This window comes from Chanodichthys erythropterus, chromosome 3, assembly GCF_024489055.1.
Source record: "Chanodichthys erythropterus isolate Z2021 chromosome 3, ASM2448905v1, whole genome shotgun sequence".
NCBI classification, from domain to species: Eukaryota; Metazoa; Chordata; class Actinopteri; order Cypriniformes; family Xenocyprididae; genus Chanodichthys; species Chanodichthys erythropterus.
In genome coordinates this window covers 36,730,034-36,748,676 of record NC_090223.1, presented here as the reverse complement: position 1 = coordinate 36,748,676, position 18,643 = coordinate 36,730,034, and the positions used below count along the sequence as shown (strand labels likewise).

General features: G+C 38.7%; 2 protein-coding genes across 2 annotated transcripts; both read right to left on the bottom strand.

The window, feature by feature from the left end:
• Window positions 1-365: 365 nt before the first annotated feature.
• thoc6 (THO complex 6) lies at window positions 366-4,747 on the bottom strand. The gene is made up of 13 exons (XM_067382028.1): window positions 4,611-4,747; window positions 4,329-4,420; window positions 4,103-4,167; window positions 3,285-3,388; window positions 3,097-3,134; window positions 2,655-2,703; window positions 2,372-2,443; window positions 1,689-1,791; window positions 1,551-1,600; window positions 1,360-1,422; window positions 1,025-1,135; window positions 809-937; window positions 366-673 (listed from the first exon to the last, which is right to left on the bottom strand). The coding sequence occupies exons 1-13, from the start codon at window positions 4,623-4,625 to the stop codon at window positions 593-595; spliced, it is 972 nt and encodes a 323-aa protein (XP_067238129.1). The 5' UTR covers window positions 4,626-4,747; the 3' UTR covers window positions 366-592.
• A 676-nt stretch (window positions 4,748-5,423) lies between these two features.
• On the bottom strand, window positions 5,424-17,204 carry srrm2 (serine/arginine repetitive matrix 2). The gene is made up of 14 exons (XM_067382012.1): window positions 17,031-17,204; window positions 15,041-15,295; window positions 14,553-14,648; window positions 14,266-14,448; window positions 14,005-14,091; window positions 13,845-13,910; window positions 12,888-12,917; window positions 12,681-12,794; window positions 12,270-12,402; window positions 10,074-11,980; window positions 7,164-7,877; window positions 6,975-7,085; window positions 6,063-6,173; window positions 5,424-5,978 (listed from the first exon to the last, which is right to left on the bottom strand). The coding sequence occupies exons 2-14, from the start codon at window positions 15,286-15,288 to the stop codon at window positions 5,927-5,929; spliced, it is 3,852 nt and encodes a 1,283-aa protein (XP_067238113.1). The 5' UTR covers window positions 15,289-15,295; window positions 17,031-17,204; the 3' UTR covers window positions 5,424-5,926.
• Window positions 17,205-18,643: the final 1,439 nt, after the last annotated feature.

The window sequence follows — 18,643 nt, the reverse complement described above, 5'->3', positions numbered from 1 at the left end:
ATTCCACAAACCTGTAGGACCGTCTGAACGTTTATAAGTGGCACGCTTTTAAAACATAAAAAAGACATCGTATGGAGAATCAATAAATTATGAACAATTTACTGCCATTGTGAGAATAACCTGTAATCACAAAAGGAACTGTAGTCTGATTACAAGTATTTTATAATGTAATATAATCTAATTACAAGTGCTTAATTTTTTGGAATCTGATTACATAATCCAGATTCCATGTAATCAGTTACTACCCAGCACACCATTTCCATGGGCTGTAAAGCATTTCTACAGTAATTAAATATAACACAAGTTTAATATATAATATTATATATATATATTTCTTTTCATGTACAAAGATAATAATGTCCATGTGTAATACTATATGTATTTTACTATATTAGTGTGCCTTTCAAGGTACCATGCATTATAAAATGCAAGTAAAAAGCTAAAAACACACTTCCAAAAAGAGTGAACAATAACCAAAATAGTTTATTATATATAAAAAAAATCATTGTTTAATTGCATTTTAGTAAATCATAAATCAAAAATTTGTCACAAAATTCCATTCAAATTCAAAGAAGTGTTGGTGAGTGTTTGCTCAGAATGACAGAGAAAAGGCTCTGTAACTGAAGTTGGTGAACACATCAATTTGGTGACTGCTGCCCCCTACTGTCATAACCTGAAAGATGAATGTTGGTAAAGATTACAATCTACACACATAGCCAGTAAAGAAAAAAAATTATAGGTATTGCTGCAGTTTGTAGCACCTATTAAAATGGATTCGTTTGGCAAGGTGAATAACAGGTGCACCTACCCTGTGTTCAGTGTTTTTGAGATTGAGAGCCAGTGTGTTGAGTGATGAAGGAGAGCAGGGAATCTGAGCTTTCACAGTACCTCCATGTAAACAGTGGGACACGTATGGACCCTCACCTACTGACATGATCTAAACACAACCACAACATCATATATTATTAAATATAGCTGTTCTTTCTGTTTAAAAATCACACAATTCATAACTAGCCCTTCTCACCAGGTCCTGGTAAAAGACAGCTTCTCTTTGACATCCAGGCAAAGGGAAAACAGAGGTGGGGGACATGGATCGAAGGTGCCATAAAGAGAGCGATGGGCCTCCACCACAGAGCTGAGAGGAAATAGATAACATTTCATAACAATAGGGGCACTATGCCATTATATCTCAACATAAATTGAGGGGCATTCCACGAGATCAGTACACCATGAAGATTTTTAAAAACAAGCATGTCAATACAGAAAAATGCAGTGAAACTGGACACGAGATAAACAAGAAAACAAAAACTGAGACAATAGTTTAACTGTCCAGGCCAACCAATCACAAGTCCAACTTACCATCCAATCAGAGTCTGTAGCAAGACAGCTAATCCACTTCCCAAACTGGGGGCGTGCGCATTCCTGACCCACCATTCCAGAACAAATGTGAGATAGTAGGACTTCAGTGCTGGATTTTCTCTTTTTTTATGTCATGAATACATTGTTTCAGCTTATTTGTTTATTCTTTATAATAAATAGGAGTGTCTTACTTCATACTTGAAAACTTCAATACAGTGAACCGGCCGATTTGTCCGTGAGTCTGAGGGAGAAGGTTTATACTCTTATTACACAATTTTTTTCTCCAAAGAATGGTAAGGGATATAGAAACAGTGCTGTCCTTCACTAACCCCATATCCTCACGGCACCATCCTCTCCACCAGAGAGTATCTCCCCTTCCCTTTCTTTAAAGCACAGGCAGTGGATGTAGTCAGTGTGGCCCTTCAGTACAGACTGCAGAACAAACAACACAAAGGGAAGGAAAATTAATGGCATCCTACGGTGTTGCAATTTATGTATTTAAAAAGCTGAACATGCAACCCACTTGGGGGCCTCCATAAACTTCCACAAGTGCCCCAAGACATCTTTAAATTGTTTCAAATATATGATATTATATTCAAATAATTTAACAATTAAAATGATGTTTTTTTTGTCAAAAAAAATTTAGTTCAGCAAATAGTGACATTTTTTGTGTGGCATTTGACACTCTGTTAGTGGACTTAATATGTTTGTATTATGATATGTTAATGTCTCTCTCTCTCTCTCTCTTCCTCTTTCATCCTTCAAAATATATAAACATACAACATTTTTAGAGAGTATAACGTTTTACAAAAACTGTCCACAGTAATAACTTGTGAATTTGGAGAACATGTCATATCATTCAAACAGTTATGTTAGATATTTGATTTATTTTTTCCTTAGGAAAATGTGTTAAAGTTGTTTGACAACAAGCACCCTTGTCACTATTTACAAGAGGGAAAATCATAGCCTGTGTTGTGGGGCCTTCAAATATTGTCCCTGGAGTCTAACTGACCTTAAAAACACCTGTCTCCATGTCCATGATGTGAATGTTATTGTCACCTCCACCAACTATCAAGCTGTTGTCCTGCGGAAAAAGAAAAATCAAATTTACAAACTGTGAGAAATGCATAGACGTACACAAATATATACTGAACTTTATTGAAATGTAGTGATATAAATGAATGTTGTGTCAAACACACACATCAACCCCATTTAAACAGAAGCGTTAATTACACATAACTACAAAATATGATTAAGAAAAGCATGTATTAGGGATAAACAAAACAAGTACAAACCTTTGGGCTAATGATCATTGCATTGATCTCTGGTATTTCAAGACTAGTCCTGTATAGAGTGAGACATTGCACAAACTTTTGAGGTGACATTCACACAATGAAAGTCATGAAACAAAATTAGCAATCACAGTTTACAGGTCATACTTTAACTTTACAATAAGGTTTGATTTATTGTATTAGTTAACATGAACTTACAATGAAAAAAAACAATTAATAATCTTAATGTTAATTTCAACATTTACTAATACATTATTAAAACCAAAAGTTGTATCTGTTGTGTCTTATTTAATGGACCCTAACGTTAACAAAAATAAATAAACATTGTAACAAATGTATTGTTCATTGTTAGTTAATATTCGTTAATGCATTAACTGTTGTTAACTAACTGGACCTTATTGTAAAGTTGCCAGTATCAGAATGATAATCATTGACAGTCTCTCACTCATAATTGGGTTTCCTCGTCCATGCGGCTTTGGTGCTCTGTGGAGACATAAATAAAAAGTGTGCTGAGCTATTTTATGCAAAAATTGCTGTTTTTACAGTGTATGTAAGCACAAAGCAAAACTAGGGAAAGGAATATGCATTTTTTCACAACCCAATAAGAATCCATGAACATTTACTGACTCTTACTTTTTTGATGAGCTCTGCCCAACTCCAGGCACTGATTTCTCCATTCCCAGCACTCAGGAGATGAGTGTCCGTGGAGAGCAGAGAGAACACCGGACCGTCATGAGCTGAAACAATTAAAAAGCCCTTTCAATCATCAATGTTGCAAAATTGGATAAAGGATCAAGTACTTTAGGTCAGTGAATTTCAAACTTTTTTGAGTAATGGACCCCCGTCATATTTGGAACCGTCCTCATGACCCCAGAATAAAATTGGCTCATTGGTATCATAAATGTCTTTGTGACAACCAAATGCAATTGAGTGTAATTTACAACTATGTTAGTTGACTTGTCCTATATTTAGTCATATCGTCAGTTATATAAGACATACATCATCATCTTCTTTTATGGAAACATGTCAAAATATACAAAAATTCTGTTATTTCATGTGGCCCCCCTGGCATTATGTCAGCTCAGCACGTCCTGATATTGCTGAGTTAGATGCATTCCTAAACCTAACCCTACCCATAAGTTATCCCAAAAAACAGAGGGAAATGATAGATGAATAACACTGATGTAGAAGCACCAATTCATGATTTTAAGCCTAAACTTGACAATCTGTAACCTTGTCCCTCAAATCTGATTGGTTGATTTGAATGTTGTTCCAGGATCAACAAAAATGTTGACCCAGGAACATGTTGAACTCAGCAATATCAGGTTATGCATCAAGCACCACTAGGGCTCCATGGACCCCTGGTTGAGAAACAATGCTCTAGGTAATGGTTGTGATTTATTCACACATATAGTAGAAGTAAAAATTATCTATTATAAATGAAGTCTAACCAGTGAAGTTAAGGATGGGCTTTTGACTCCCCTCTGATGCATCTGGACTCAGTGCAGCTGAAAGACTGTAAGAACAAGACTAGTAACTAAAAGAGCACTTCAACAGGCATTCAACATCAACTCACACACCATACTGAAGACATGAGAAGATGCTTACAAACGTCTATCCATTGACTAAGGCCACTTAAACTGCTATCATAAGCGCATGTTTATTCTGTTCTCGTACCTGAACACTGCGATCTCTCCATAGTTATTTCCCGCTGCAAGGAAGCGACCGCAGGGAGAGAAACTCTGCGAGAACACGGACATATGCAGGAGCTGGAGAGAGATAAACGTGTGTCAAATATCTTATAAATCTATAGGTGCATAAATGTAATTGGCAGCATATACAAAGGTATATGATGCATTTGTGAAAACTGGTATATGTTTCCTATAGTTTGTGTGATTTAATAATTTGTACTTGCTTCATATTCAATAAAGTGAGTAAAATCCTGATCGTATCACTTACCTCAACTGGACCCATCTTCCTAGAGTTAATTAAACTCTAAACGCAACTTTGAAAATCCTGTTATTTTTCTCTACAAAGCGTTTTTGTGTTACTACTGCTGCTCGTTCAAAGAGCGTCGCGTAAATATGACGCAATATACAACCTGCCCCCGCAGACCGACCAGCTACGAGAGTTATAATTTTGTTCTTGTCCTCTGGGATTATTTCATTTTACTTTAGTTGTTGTGTATTTTTTCTTTGAATGAATATATCTCATTGTATCGTTAGTTTATGGCATTAATAATAAACAGCTACAACAGTTACCCTGAGAACTAGTTTCCGCCAAAATACCCATTTTACACTTTACCACGTTACTACTGTAAAACTATACATGATTTAAGAATAATAATCTTTCAGAATATTTTCTTATTGATGACAATTTTATTGTAGCAACAACTTGCTATAGTATTTTGGCACATTTCTTTGAGAGTGGGTCTCAGGTTAGGCTATATATCTTAAAAACTTCATGTTAAAAGACTTTCTCCAATACCTGTTTAATATGACATCTGAACTACAGACTAAAAGCAACTATAATGAAATTGGTAGGTTGATTTTCTCAGAGCATAATTATAGTCACATTATCAAAACATGGATGTTCATTTGAACATCTCAAATATTAACTAATATTAGCTCTATCAAAAGGTGTGAGATTGGGGCAGAGCCACCTCTTTATCTGAGATAGCCTATTGAAAGTGTTTATTAAATTACAGTTTTAAAGAATATAGTGCTTTGTGTTTAGTATCAGCTTCTCTTTCAGTACCACAAACTAAAATTTCAGACTAGAAGATTCCACTGCCATTTTATTATTCACAATGCCTTTTCTATTTTCTTCCAACAAATAAACAAAGGAACAGACTCCGTCCACATATGCAGGAACAGAATATTGTCCATTCTTGATCAATTACAGATGTTCATCTACATTCAGAACAATGTAGCAGACAGAAAACCACTGGACATGTGTGATTTTGTGTGTGTTTATACCAATAGCGTCCAGCATCTGTTGGCACAGAGCAAAAGTTGATGAGAGCTTCAGTGTCTCAGCCGGCCACCTTAAACATTAATTACACCATAATAAAGGTAAAAATAAATCCTCCCATTTGGGATGAGTTACAAAGAACCAAGTTTCAATAGACCTTCCTCTACTAATGGTGAAAAAAAAAAAAACAGTTCACCATTACAACTAGTCACATTTCTCATCCATGTGATTCTGAGATGATCCAGTCCAGTGAGGGTCAGATAAGAGTGTCCAGAAAACAAAAAAGGTCAACAATTATTCACTCATTTCCTCCGTCGACTGTCTGGAGATCTGCTTCTCGACTTCCTGGTTGCACTGTGGATGGAAATCAATATTAGTAATGGCAGCGGTTTAAAATTATAATCAATGCTGAAATACATAGATCTGTTCAGAACTGACCGTCGAGAGGGTGGAGAACGCGCAGGTCTTCGTTGCCTCGCTGGAGGGGAGTAACTGAGGGACCTAGAGTCTCTCAGGGAGTCTGCTGGCACTCTATTAGGCCGTGGTGGACTACATAGTAAAAAAAAATGAAGAGTGTTTTAGAGTAAAGCAGCAAAATGGGACGCAAGTGTTGCATTTTAATTTATGTCTCTAATGTGACTTATTTCAGTTTGAAAAGTACGGAAGAGGAATAATAAAAATATAAAACCGTCTCGAGATTAAAGTAGTTAAATTTCGAGAAAAAAGTCGAGATAAAATGTTGAGAATAAACTCATTAAAAAAGTCATTAGATTATGAGAACAAATTCGTAATTTAACGAATTTGTTCTCGTAATTTAACAACTTTTTCCCTCATAATTTAATGAGTTTATTCTCAACATTTTATCTCGACTTTTTTCTCAAAATTTAACAACTTTAATCTCGAGATGATTTTTTTTATTATTGCTTGGCCCTAATCCTCTTCTGTAGAAAAGGGATATTGAATTGGGGGACAATTTTATTTTCAATTTTCTAAAGGTAACGCTATGGAAATAGAGAGATTGGTTTAGCATTTACTGCAAACCGAGACGCTCCGAGACACTAAAAACACTGTTTCATGAGCTCGCATTTAATTGAGCACAGCATTGAGCTTTTAAATTAAATCGCAGCCTTTTGATAATCGCATTAAGTCATACCATGATTTTGGTTTTATTTCAATTAATCGTGCAGCCCTACTATAACAGTAGCTTAAAAACATTGCCCAAACAGATTGTGGGATCATTCACATAAACAGAGAAAGATTCCCAGTTGACTTGATGCAGTGGAAAATCCATTATTCCTTTAGTAGAGGAGGAATAAATCAATAATTAATTAAACAAGCAAAATATTCTACCTTTTCTTCTCTTCTTGCTCACTTTCTGATGAGGACGAGGATGATGACGACGAAGCAGCTTTGCTTTTCGCTGTCTTGCCAGCATCTCTGTTTGTTTTTGCTTTAACACCCCTGAAAAACAAACATTAAAATGAAGAGTTACATCTATTAAAATTAACTACATAAATGATAAAATGACTTGGCACTTACCCTTTTCCTTTCTCCGTTTCAGTGTCTGAGCTGTCTGAAGAGGATGATGATGAGGATGAAGATGAGGACGAGGATGATGAGGAAGATGACGAAGAACTTGAGCTGCTTCTCTGCTTCTTCTGCTGTTGGCCAGAGCTCTCCTTCTCTGGTTTCCCGTTCACTGCAGTTTTTCCTCTCGTTGACGGCTCGAGATGCCGCTCACGGACAGACGACGGGGACGGGCCTCGGTCACCTGGTGGATCCCTACTTTGTGATGGGTTGGTCGTTGGTGATCTAGAACGGGCTGGAAGTTCACGGGAGTGAGAGCGATTAGGCAATTGGTTAGAAGGGAGACGAGTCTCTCGAGGAGGGGAGGGAGACGGATGTTTGGAGTTCCTTTCTGGTTGCTTATTTCTTGTCGGTTCATCAATTTCCCTTGATCTCTTTTTATCTGCATCTGCTGACTTTACCCCCTTCGTCTGTCTTTGAGGAGAGGGTGAGGGTGAAGAAGACGAACTGGAGGAAGAGGATGATGACGATGAGCGGCGTGGAGGAGTGGGATCTTTGGGGGGTGCCCTCCTCCTGTGTTCTTGCTCTCGTTCTCTTTCCTTCTCCTGTTCTCTCTGCCTCTCTCGTTCTCGATTCCTCCGCTCCTGCTCTCGCTCCCTTTCTCTTTCTCTTGACAGTGAACGACTATTTCTGCGTCGACGTACTGGAGAGGGTGAACGACGAAACCTAGGTGTAGAGAGAGAAAACTTTTCTAAGAACCACACTTACAAGACATTTTTGTTATTATAAAACAATTTAAAACTTTGCTAGTTACAGTGTATAGTTCTCAAATTAAAAGGGACACCTGACTAAACCACTGGCCACAGTTTAATTAACAGTGTAGCTAATAAATTCCTAATGGATTCAGCCAAATAATAACAACTAGGGATGCACCGAATATTCGGCCACCGAAAATTTTCGGTTATCGGCCGAAAGACTTTTATCACCGAAACAATACGGCCGAAATGTTGTGATGATGCAAACAAACCCCGCGAGATCAGCTCCTCTGATGCATCTGTAGCGGACGTTATTCCTTTAGCCGCAGCACTAAAGTTTCTTCTAATCAGAGTGGTTGAGACGGACCACGGAGTGAAAACAATGAAAAGTACACTCTTAGAGTCGTTCAGCACACGTTTCACTGAGAGCTGTTCGGATCCTCTGCACTTCATCGCGACTGTACTTGATCCGCGTTATAAAGACCAGTACTCTGATGCGGAAATAAAGCAGCGCACACGAGAAATGATCCAGGCCGCGATGGATGCGGAGAACCCGCGTGGAGATAAGAGACGGAGCAGCGCCCAGCGCAGAAGAACGAGATCAGAGCGCAGAACAAAAAAACTTGTCTCTCTGCACCAGATGAGGGGCATGCACCCTCGTTGTCAGGACATTATTATTTAATGTACACATGAGTGGGGTCAAGTTAAACATTTTAGTTTGAATTTTATTTTATACTGTGCATTGTTGCAATGTGCTAAATAAATATTTGCATAATTTGTAATCGATTTATTCTTTGAAACTTTAATTTTAATTTATGCAATTGCAATGCCTTGATTTTAGTAAAGTTAGTACACAGTCATAGCCATAAATGCAGTGGTACTAATAATTGGCATAATTTCTTTCGGTGTTTCGGTTTTCGGCCTTGGTTTCCTCTTTTTCGGTTTCAGCCAAGAATTTTCATTTCGGTACATCCCTAATAACAACAACAATTAAGGACATTCATGTTTCAAAATATTTTTTTTTTCAAGTAAATGCTGTTCTTTTGAACTTTCTATTAAACAAAGACTCCTGAAAAAATGTATCACATGTCGCACAACTGTTTTCAACATAAGAGAAAAATATTTCTTGAGCACCAAATCAGCATATTAGAATGATTTCTGAAGGATCATGTGACACTGAAGACTGGAAAATTCAGCTTTTCATAACCCCAGTAAATTATATCCCTCTATCAAAACAATTGTGTAGTAGAACATACCTGAGTGCCAGAATTAAACTGACATGCTTGAGCTGAGTCATTAACTTGCTCTCAATAGTGTATTCATATGATTCTATATATCTGAATCAGTTTCTGAGATTTGTAAGAAAGGATGTTGTACATTCCTAAGGATATTTTTTACCTTACAGAGCTTTGTAGAAGTACCGTTCTGAAATCCAAAAGTGAAATAAAAGTAATGCACTAGCTAAATGGCAATGTTGAAAAAAGTGCTTTTTTCACTTTTTTTGAACTGTTACCATGGTATTATAATGCAAGGATTGCTCAATTCACCATAATTTTTCTACTTCTTTCTGTGGAAAGATAAAATAATGACACTGCCATCTTAAAGTCATTGTCCTGCTCCTGTAATCTGGCTCCAACTCTCAGGTGGAAATGGCCATTTTGACCTTCCCTCAACAAAATAGGGGATTACTCGGTAAACATGAATCCATTTTATTTAGCCCATGTCCTCTGGTTGAGTTGACACGGAATAACCCAATAATACAAACGCACAAATTACTGTCTCAACTAATGCAGTCTTGGTGAGCATAGTACATAATTGAGTCTTGTGAAATGCAGTCTTGTGTGTGTGCATGTGCGTACAGGTTTATATTACATTGTAGGGACCAAATGGGATAGTAAAACGTAAAACCACCTACATTGTGGGGACCAGCCAGCAGTCCCCATGGGGGAAATGGATTAACAAACATAATAATTGATGTTTTTTTGAAAATATAAAAATGCAGAAAGTTTTCTGTGATGGGTAGGTTTAGTGTAGGGGGATAGAATGTACAGTTTGTACAGTATAAAAACCATTATGTCTATGGAGAGTCCCTACAAAGGTAGTGACATCTGTGTGGGTGTATATTGAGTTTAGCTTTTCCAACAAAACATGATTATATCTGACTAACCTGTAGGGAGGACTCTGTCTTCGGGGACTCCTGGATCTACTGTTCCTCATTCTCCTCTCCCTGGATCGCTCTCGTTCTCTGTCTCCTGGCCTTGCTCTAAATCGGTCCCGCTCTCGTTCTCTGAGACGTTCTCGGCTGCGGTCCCGTCTGAAAGGGGATGAGTTTCGCGGAGGTGACTGTCTTCTCACTCCTCGTCTTGGACTGGGGGAACGTGAGCGTTGTGGGTCCTGGTACTGTCGTGGTGGGGTGCGTTTCGGTGAAGGCCGAGATACAGTCTGTTTCACCTGTGGCACGTCATTCCTTCCTTTTCCTCTCGGAGACACAGGTGACACTTCTTTCTTTCGGTCACTCTGTCGATCTCTTCCTCTGGCAGGTGAGGGTCGTGACGCCTCTCGTTCCAGCTCTGACGGGGTATATCGCTCGCCTCCCCGATCTCTGCTCTGAGATTTGGTTTCTTCTGAAGGTGTGTACCTGTCCCGGCCTCTCTGAGGGGGTGAAGGAGGCGGGCTGGAACTCTCGGTGGGAGTGTACCTTTCTTTTCCTCTGTCTTTGATTCCTGTGGAAGGAGGCGAAGAGTTTCCAGGTCTCCGGTCTCTCTCCACGTCTCGTTGTCTCTTATCATCACTGTCCCCTTTTCTCTGGGGCTCAGGAGGTGAGCTCTGTCTTTGCGTGGAAGGGTACACCTTATTGCCTTCATCATTCTCTCCATCCCTTCCTCGGTTCTCCTTCTCTCGGCGTGCAATAGCCTGAGCTATGACAGCGTTAGGAACCAACTTACTGACTGTGCTGCTGTCTTTTGAACTTTTCTTTTTTTCATCATCCGAGGATGATGATGATGATGATGATGATGATGAGGAGGATGAGGATGACGATGAGGAGCTGTCACTATCACTCTCGCTGCTGCTACTACTGCTGCTGCTGCTGCTGCTGCTGCTACTACTAGCAGATTTGGCTTTCTTCCCAGGCTTTGCCTTTTGAGTCTGTTTCTCCTTCTTCTGGTCTTGAGGACTGCTCTCCTGCCTCTTGTCCTCTTCAACTTTCCTGTCTTTCTTGCCCACTTCTTGCTCAGGCTCACTTCCTCTAGCACCCCGTCTTTCCTCTGGCTGACAGCTAAAAGACTTTCTGTCTGATAGCGACACCTCTTGGCTTCTGGTACGGTTTCTTTCCTTTTCTCTGTCGCCCTCTCTGGCTTTTCTCAAAGCCTCTTCCTTCATCTCCTCCTCTCGTCTTCTGTCTTTGTGTCTCTGTTCTTCTCGCTCCTTCTCAAGTTCACGATCTCGTTCTTTTTTGCCTCCATTGGCATAAGGTGAACGTTTAGCAGGAGACATGGAGTCACGGTTTCGGTCCTTCCCTTTATCACTCTCCTTTCTACTAGACAGGATTGTTTCTCTATCACTATTCCTTTGTCTGTCTCTCATTCTGTCCCCTTGGCTCTCCATTTCCCTGTCCCTCAGGGCAGCTTCTCTCTCTCCGCTGTGTCCTCCTCTCGCTCCGTCTTTACGTGGAGGAGACGGGGATGAGGAGGAGTCATGCCTTCTTTGACCTTTGTTCTTTCTCCCATCATCCCCTTGGTTCTTGTTTTTCTGCTGCTTAGGAGTTGGAGAGCGAGATGAAGAGCCAGGCCTTTTCCGCTGAGGGGGTTTCTGTCTCTCTTCACTCCGTTGTCTTCGGTCTCGCTGCTGCTTACGTGGTGGAGATGGTGAAGAAGAGTTGTGTCTTCTTGTCTGAGGGGGTTTCTCCCTCTCTTCACTCCGTGGTCGCCTGTCTCGCCTCTGCTTTGGTGAAGGAGATGGCGATGAAGAGTTGTGTTGTTTTCTCTGAGGTTTTTCTTGCACTTGTTCTCTCTCATGTTCTCGGCCTTTGTCTCTTCTGTTGTGCTCAGGCGTTCTTGAACGTCTTGGTGACTTCTAAAAGTTGGGAGGACAATGCAAACCAAATATTTTTAAAATCAACTAGTTAGAGGGTTGTCTGAACAACTGCTTGACTAATCTGGCTCAAGGAAGGCATGAAAAATTAGGTCAGGCATCAAGCATTTGCATGATGTGCCTAGATGAATTTTTACACGTGGGACTATTTTTAAGTTGACAAACTATTTTACAACAATGCTTGTTGCGAAGTGCACAAAAAACACCAAAAGACACCACCAAACAAATACAATGTGCTTATGCTTCTATGACTTCCAAAAGAACACATTACCGCTCTGATTTCCATCCTCTTTGGACTTTCATCAATACGGCCACGGCGCCTCCTGTCAGGGGATCTTCCTTTCCTCCCCTCATCTGGACGAGAATCTGATTTATTCTGCTGCTTCCCTCTTTGAGGGGATTGACTGAAAACAAAAAGTATGCACATAAATTTACATGAACTTGAATTTTCACTAATCAAGAATATTTTGATAAACTAGACAATTTATACATTTTCCATTTAATTTAAGACTATTTTAAATAAATCTATTTAATGGGGGAAAAGGATGGAAAAGGTATTACAAATGCTATAAGAAAAAGATAAAGACAACTCAATGGGTAGAGTTAATCCTCCTTAATACACACTATAAAATGCCAAAAAAAAAAAGGGGCAGGTACATGGCCTTATTTTATGTCCCGTTACCTGCGAGCTGGGCTGGAGGATGCACTCTGGTGTTTTCGACTCTTATTGGGAGGAGGAGTCTCATTGTCGCTCCTTTTTCTCTTTCTTTTGGATATTTCTCTTTCATCTGATGAACTGTTGTAAGATAAATTATAAAAAGTAAATGTATTTTAAGAACGAGTCATCGGTTCAAAGGCAACTTAAAATGATGAGGAGGAAAAAACCTACCTCTCAGTGTCACTCTTCACTGACTCCTCCCTAAAAGCAAAGATTTTTTTGTTATTTGAGCCATTTTAAAATATTCTACCATGTCTACACCGGATGCGACAAAGCGACTATAGAAAATCCATTTGCTCTTCATGTTCAGAATTAGCATGAGCGCTTGGAGTACATCAAAAATAGAATGTGCATCAGTTTACTGTCAGGAATTTGTTGTGTAAAGTTGTACCGTATCCAGTGTAGACAGCATCACTGATTATAACATGTTCTATTTGCTTGTCGCGGTGCCTGCATCTGGTGTAGACATGGTGTTAGGGGAGAGTGGGGCAAGATGTGTCAGTGGGTAAGCCGTCATCACCTTTATTTAACTGTGAAAATGTGTCATTGAACATATAAATACATTTTAATTGCTAATCAATGTAAAACAATGGTCAGGAAAAGCACAGTTTGCTTGCAACCGTCCACTTGACCGGTAAAATAAATGCTCTCAATGGAAATGTATCCAGGTCTACAAATATTTATTAAAAGCGTTTGTGAATTACTAACTAATAATATCATTCAAATTATGCGTCAAACACGACAAAGCATTTTTCTCAAAATGGTAGCTGTGTGGTAAAGTGTCTTAGCCACTGACACAATTTTACTCAAAGCATCTCAGTTAATAGTGATAATGATAATACATATTTTTTATTACAACATGCAGATATTCTGAATATTAAACCTTCTCCTGGCTGGTTTATAAATAATGTGTGCAGTAAAGTAATACTTGAGAACTGTTTAGGAAATATAATTTCCATTTACATTCATACGTTTCATTTGAAATGGTTCTTTTATTTCCTCAGTTAAATACATTTAATAAAATATACTTAGGTGCATTCATTTTACCCAATTTCTTCTTGCCTAGAGGGCAACATATGAATAATTATTGTTATGTAAGTGAACCAAATTAAAGGCATTAAATGAAACCTTTTCTTTTTCTTCCTCTTGTCCTTTTTCTTTTCTCGCCGAGGGGAAGGTGAGGGGCTCTCAGAGCTATGTGACAAGAGTGAAAATTGATTCATTAATATATTACTCTCTTTAAACTCATGCCAAGTGTTCCAAATTCCTCCTCCATTCTCCAGTTTACCTTTCTCTGCCTTTGTTTTTCTTTTTCTTCTTCTTCCGGCTCTTTTTTCGCTCAGGAGACGAATCGGAACCATCTGACTCGATAATCCTGAAAGAAAATGATGAGAAACAGACAGAACAGTAAGTACTCAGATAAAGTAGCTTTGACTTCTGAAAGTTACAGTACTTCTTCATAATACATCGAGTTCTTTTATCTCAAAAGATAATGTAAGAAGTGATTCCTCATGATAAGAGCTCTTTAAACTCCCCTCCGTCTACTCACAGGTACTTTTGCTGCTGTTTCTCTCTTTCCAGCCTCTCCTGCTCCCTTTTCTCCTTCTCTCGCTCCTTCCGGTCAGGATGAAAGGATGAGCCATCAACGTAGTCAGAGCTGATACCGAAAGCTTCTCTCAGACGATCATTTTTTTGCTGGTTAGCAGCTGCCAGAGCATGAGTTTCAGTCACACTGTTAAAAAGAGCCAAATATGGATGAAAAACTATTAGCAGTGCACAAAAAAGGCCATCATAAAAGTCTCAATGTCCGTTTGAATGGTCTGAAGTAATACTCACGCTGGCTTCTCTGTAGGAGGAGCAGCAGGTTCTTCTCTTTCTTGCAGCATCAAACGAAAGGTGTTGACTTTCTCTTCAATCTCCTCTGCTGAGTACCTGCGACACAGGATGGACTGGTCAGAGGTCATTCTTAAGATCTCTTTGCTGTTCTCTGTTTTAATATATCTTAAAAGACAATTTATCCCGGTGATGTCAAAGCTCATTTCAGTCTTCAGTGTCACACAATCCTTCAAAAATAATTCTAATATGCTAATTTGGTGTTTTTCATACTGAAACTTTCACTGCTTAAACTTTCTTGGAGCTGAGAGATAAGGTACAAAACTTTTCAAAAAAAGTGCATTTGCTGTGATTGACATGTAGTTTGATTTAGATTTGATAGTGAAAGCTCACAAGCCACTGAGAGGAAATACGTAGGGGACAGTCTCTATGTGCAGACCGTTAATACACTAATCTGAAGTGAATTCTTCATACGATTTCACCTATCTTACCCCTGCTCCTCCATCATGTCCTGCAGCTCGGCACATTTCACCTCCAGCTGCCTCTTCCTCTGGTGCTCTAGGATTTCAGCATTAGGTTGTCTGTTCAGCTGGCTCTCCAGTCTCTCTCGGTCTTTCTCATCCCGCTCTCCTCCGCGCTCATCCCTGTTCCTCTTCACGCGAACACTGGAGAGGTTCCGCTGAACGTAGCCGTTCGTGCCACTGCCTCGCGGCGTGGTCAACCCAATACCGTTATACATCTTTGCTCTGAGAGGTCAGAAAGAAAATGAGAACTTGTCAGTAAGCACACTGAACTAAAAAAAAAACTTTCTATATAACATTTTTTATCTTTTAAATTGCCTTGGGAAAAAACATTTGCTACATGAATAATGTGTATAAGTGCTGCTGAGAGAGACATTATGATGCCTTCTGCAGAAGCCATTCCATGAATAATATATATGCTTTTTTTCCCCTTGACATATTTTTACTAAATATATATATATATATATATATATATATATATATATATATATATACACACACACACACACATTTTATAACTAAAGCATGCAAACAGTTAACTGAGAAAGAACTTAAGAAGTTCTAGTTTCTATTTACAAACTCATCACAATGCAACAAAAACATACTAAGCAAAAATTACAAAGGAACAAACTAAGAGGCTGACTTGATAATTTTAGCCTTTCAAAAAAAAGCAAGTGTTTAGTGAATTTATACATTTAACTCTTATAGACCCCAGAAGAACTGCAATATTTGTATGAAGCAATTAAATGATACCACAACAGTAGCTGACACTGTGAAAGTTATCACAAAAACCATTTTAGTGGGGGAAAAAAGTTGCATACTTTGCATATAAAACAGCTCACTAAAGTCAGCCAGCTGACAGTCGATTTATTAACAGTTTTGGAACAAATGTATCCATTTACAAAGTAAGTGTTTGACATATAACACCTTTTATTTTTATGCATTTAGTCAAAGGACATTTTGGACATGTATACATGAGATTTTTCTAGCAAAAATAATTTTCCTATAGTTCACACACAATGGACCCTATATGAATGGTACACAAATTATTCATATTTTTCTGAGCTTCTTTGTCATTATTTGATATGAATATTACTAGATTATTTAATTGGTCAAATAGTGACATTTCTTAACTCTTCACAATGGTATTCTCCCTGGTTGAAATTTGATTATTATTTTTTAAATACATTTGTGTTGCGAATTATGTTGCAAGTTCATTAGTTAATATAGCAAAAATGCCAGATTTTCAAACTGTACCCCAAAGCAAATTTTGCCTAAACAAAGGTTTTTACAACTAATGGCTTTCTATCAGCGCTAGGCTCTCTGAGGGTTAATGCTGAGAGTCACTAACCACATTAGTCCAGAAATAGACAGATTCAGCACTTTGTCTAAGACATGGCTGGGAAAAAGGCATCGGAATTATTCTCCAGCTCATGAAACCACACGAGTATGGAAAGTAAAGTATGGTTCAGTATATAATAAAGACAGCTTAAGTGTTATGTAGAGGTGATTTACAGAGACTTGTGCTCTAAACAATAAGTCAAAAATATGTGGAAACGTGCTCAAAGTTATGACACTTAATCACAATAAGCCCATCAAGATAGCATTAAAGTCGTTTCAAACGCTTCAAACATCCCATATAGTGCCCAACATGCTGTCTAGGTAGGCTGCTCGCTGTATTTTACTGTATAGACACTGTATCGCGCCCACATGAAGATGAAGAGGAGTCTTAAACTAGCAACAGGCCGAGGCCTTCTGTGCTGCTAACACTTCCTTCACACCACTGCCCGCTAATTCCCCTTCATTTTCACTGTCTATGATATACACACTACATACCCCCAGTGTGTAACAGGATTTGGGTTGTTTTAGCGCGCTAGCTGTGTCTTTGAGCTAACAGTCTCAGTCTACAGGACAGCATGCTAACTGCTCATTAAGCTTCTGTTACGAGTGTAATACGTACCTCTGTGGTCCCGCTCAGGGACAGAACCAAAGTGAAACCGTTACAGACCAAACACCGAACAAATGTGGCACTGCAAGCGGAAACCCAGCGAGTCTATATCAGACAATCCTTTAAAATAAAAACGATGTGCGCAACGTTGTCCAGAATGAACAGGTAACGCTCATTTAGACGTCATCGTTACGACCTCGCGAGAAAGTACGGTGAGTCACTGCGAACTACATTTCCCACATTTTACATTTCCGGTTACTAAAAGAAATCTCGTCTGCTGCAAGGCTGCATTTGTTTGATAAAATGCTGTAATATTTGGAGATATTATTACAAATGTTACAATTTTCTACTAAAGTATATTTTAAAATATAGGCTACAGTGGTGGTCATAATTATTGGCACCCTTAAATATGAGAGTCAAAGATGACTATAAAAATAAATCTGCATTGTTTATCCTTTTGATCTTTAATTCATAAAAGTAGCAAAAATCTAACCTTTCATTGAAGGAAAAGAATTGAAAGTGGGGGGAAAGTCACATTATGAAATAAATGTTTTTCTCCAAAACACATTGGCCAGAATTATTGGCAACCTTTTATTCAATACTTTTTGCAACCTCCTTTAGCCAAGATAACAGCTCTCACTCTTCACATATAATTCCTGATGAGTTTGGAGAACACCTGACAAGAGATCAGAGACCATTCCTTCATACAGAATCTCTCCAGATCCTTCAGATTCCAGCTCCATGTTAGTGCTTCCTCTCTTCAGTTCACTTCACTCATTTTCTTTAGGGTTCAGGTCAGGGGACTGGGAAGACCATGGCAGAAGCTTCAGTTTGTGCTCAGTGACCCACTTTTGTGTTGGTTTTTATGTTTGTTTTGGATCATTGTCCTGATGGAAGATCCAACCACGGCCCATTATAAGATTTCTAGCAGAAGCGGTCAGGGTTTGATTTTTTTTTATCTGTTGGTATTTGATAGAATCCATGAAGCTATGAATCTGAACAAGTTGTCCAGGACCTCCAGCAGAAGGCCACAACATTAAAGATCCAGCAGTATATTTAACCGTGGGCATGGTGTATTTTTTATCCATGTGTGCACCAAACCCATCTGGTGGGTTTGCTGCCAAAAAGCTCTTTTTTAGTTTCATCTGACCATAGAAGCCGGTTCTGTTTGAAGTTCCAGTCTTGTCTGACAACTGAATATGCTGGAGATTGTTTCTGGATGAGAGCAGAGGATTTTTCTTGAAACCCTCCTGAACAACTTGTGGGGATGTTTGATAATTTTTTTAGGCTTTCTGAGACTCAAGACTCAACTAATCTCTGCAATTCTCCAGCTGTGATCCTTGGAGAGTCTTTGTCCACTCAAACTTTCCTCCTCATTAGGATGATTTAGACACTTTTTGTAACATCTTTAGTTGATTGGAACTTCTTAATTATTGCCCTGATGAAGGAAATGGGGATTTTCAATGCTTTAGCTATTTTCTTACAGCTATTTTCTATTTTGTGAAGCTAAAACAATCTTTTGCTGCACAAAAGAACAATATTCGTGGAATATTCCAATTCGGGAATTTGGCCTTTGTGTTTCCTCATGTTTGTACTTCTGTGGAACAGGAAGTCATGGCTGGATA

Bases quoted from the DNA above. Each gene is read 5' to 3' on its own strand.
- srrm2 (XM_067382012.1), bottom strand. From the start codon at position 15,288: ATGTATAACGGTATTGGGTTGACCACGCCGCGAGGCAGTGGCACGAAC. The intron at 14,449-14,552 runs GTGAGTATTACT...TCTTTTTAACAG, and splicing joins CCTCCTACAGAGAAGCCAGC to TGTGACTGAAACTCATGCTC. The intron at 14,092-14,265 runs GTGAGTAGACGG...ATTTTCTTTCAG, and splicing joins AAACAGCAGCAAAAGTACCT to GATTATCGAGTCAGATGGTT.
- thoc6 (XM_067382028.1), bottom strand. The intron at 3,389-4,102 runs GTTAGACTTCAT...TAATTGTTTCAG, and splicing joins GCCCATCCTTAACTTCACTG to CTCATGACGGTCCGGTGTTC. The intron at 2,444-2,654 runs GTTTGTACTTGT...CTTTTTCCGCAG, and splicing joins CAATGATCATTAGCCCAAAG to GACAACAGCTTGATAGTTGG.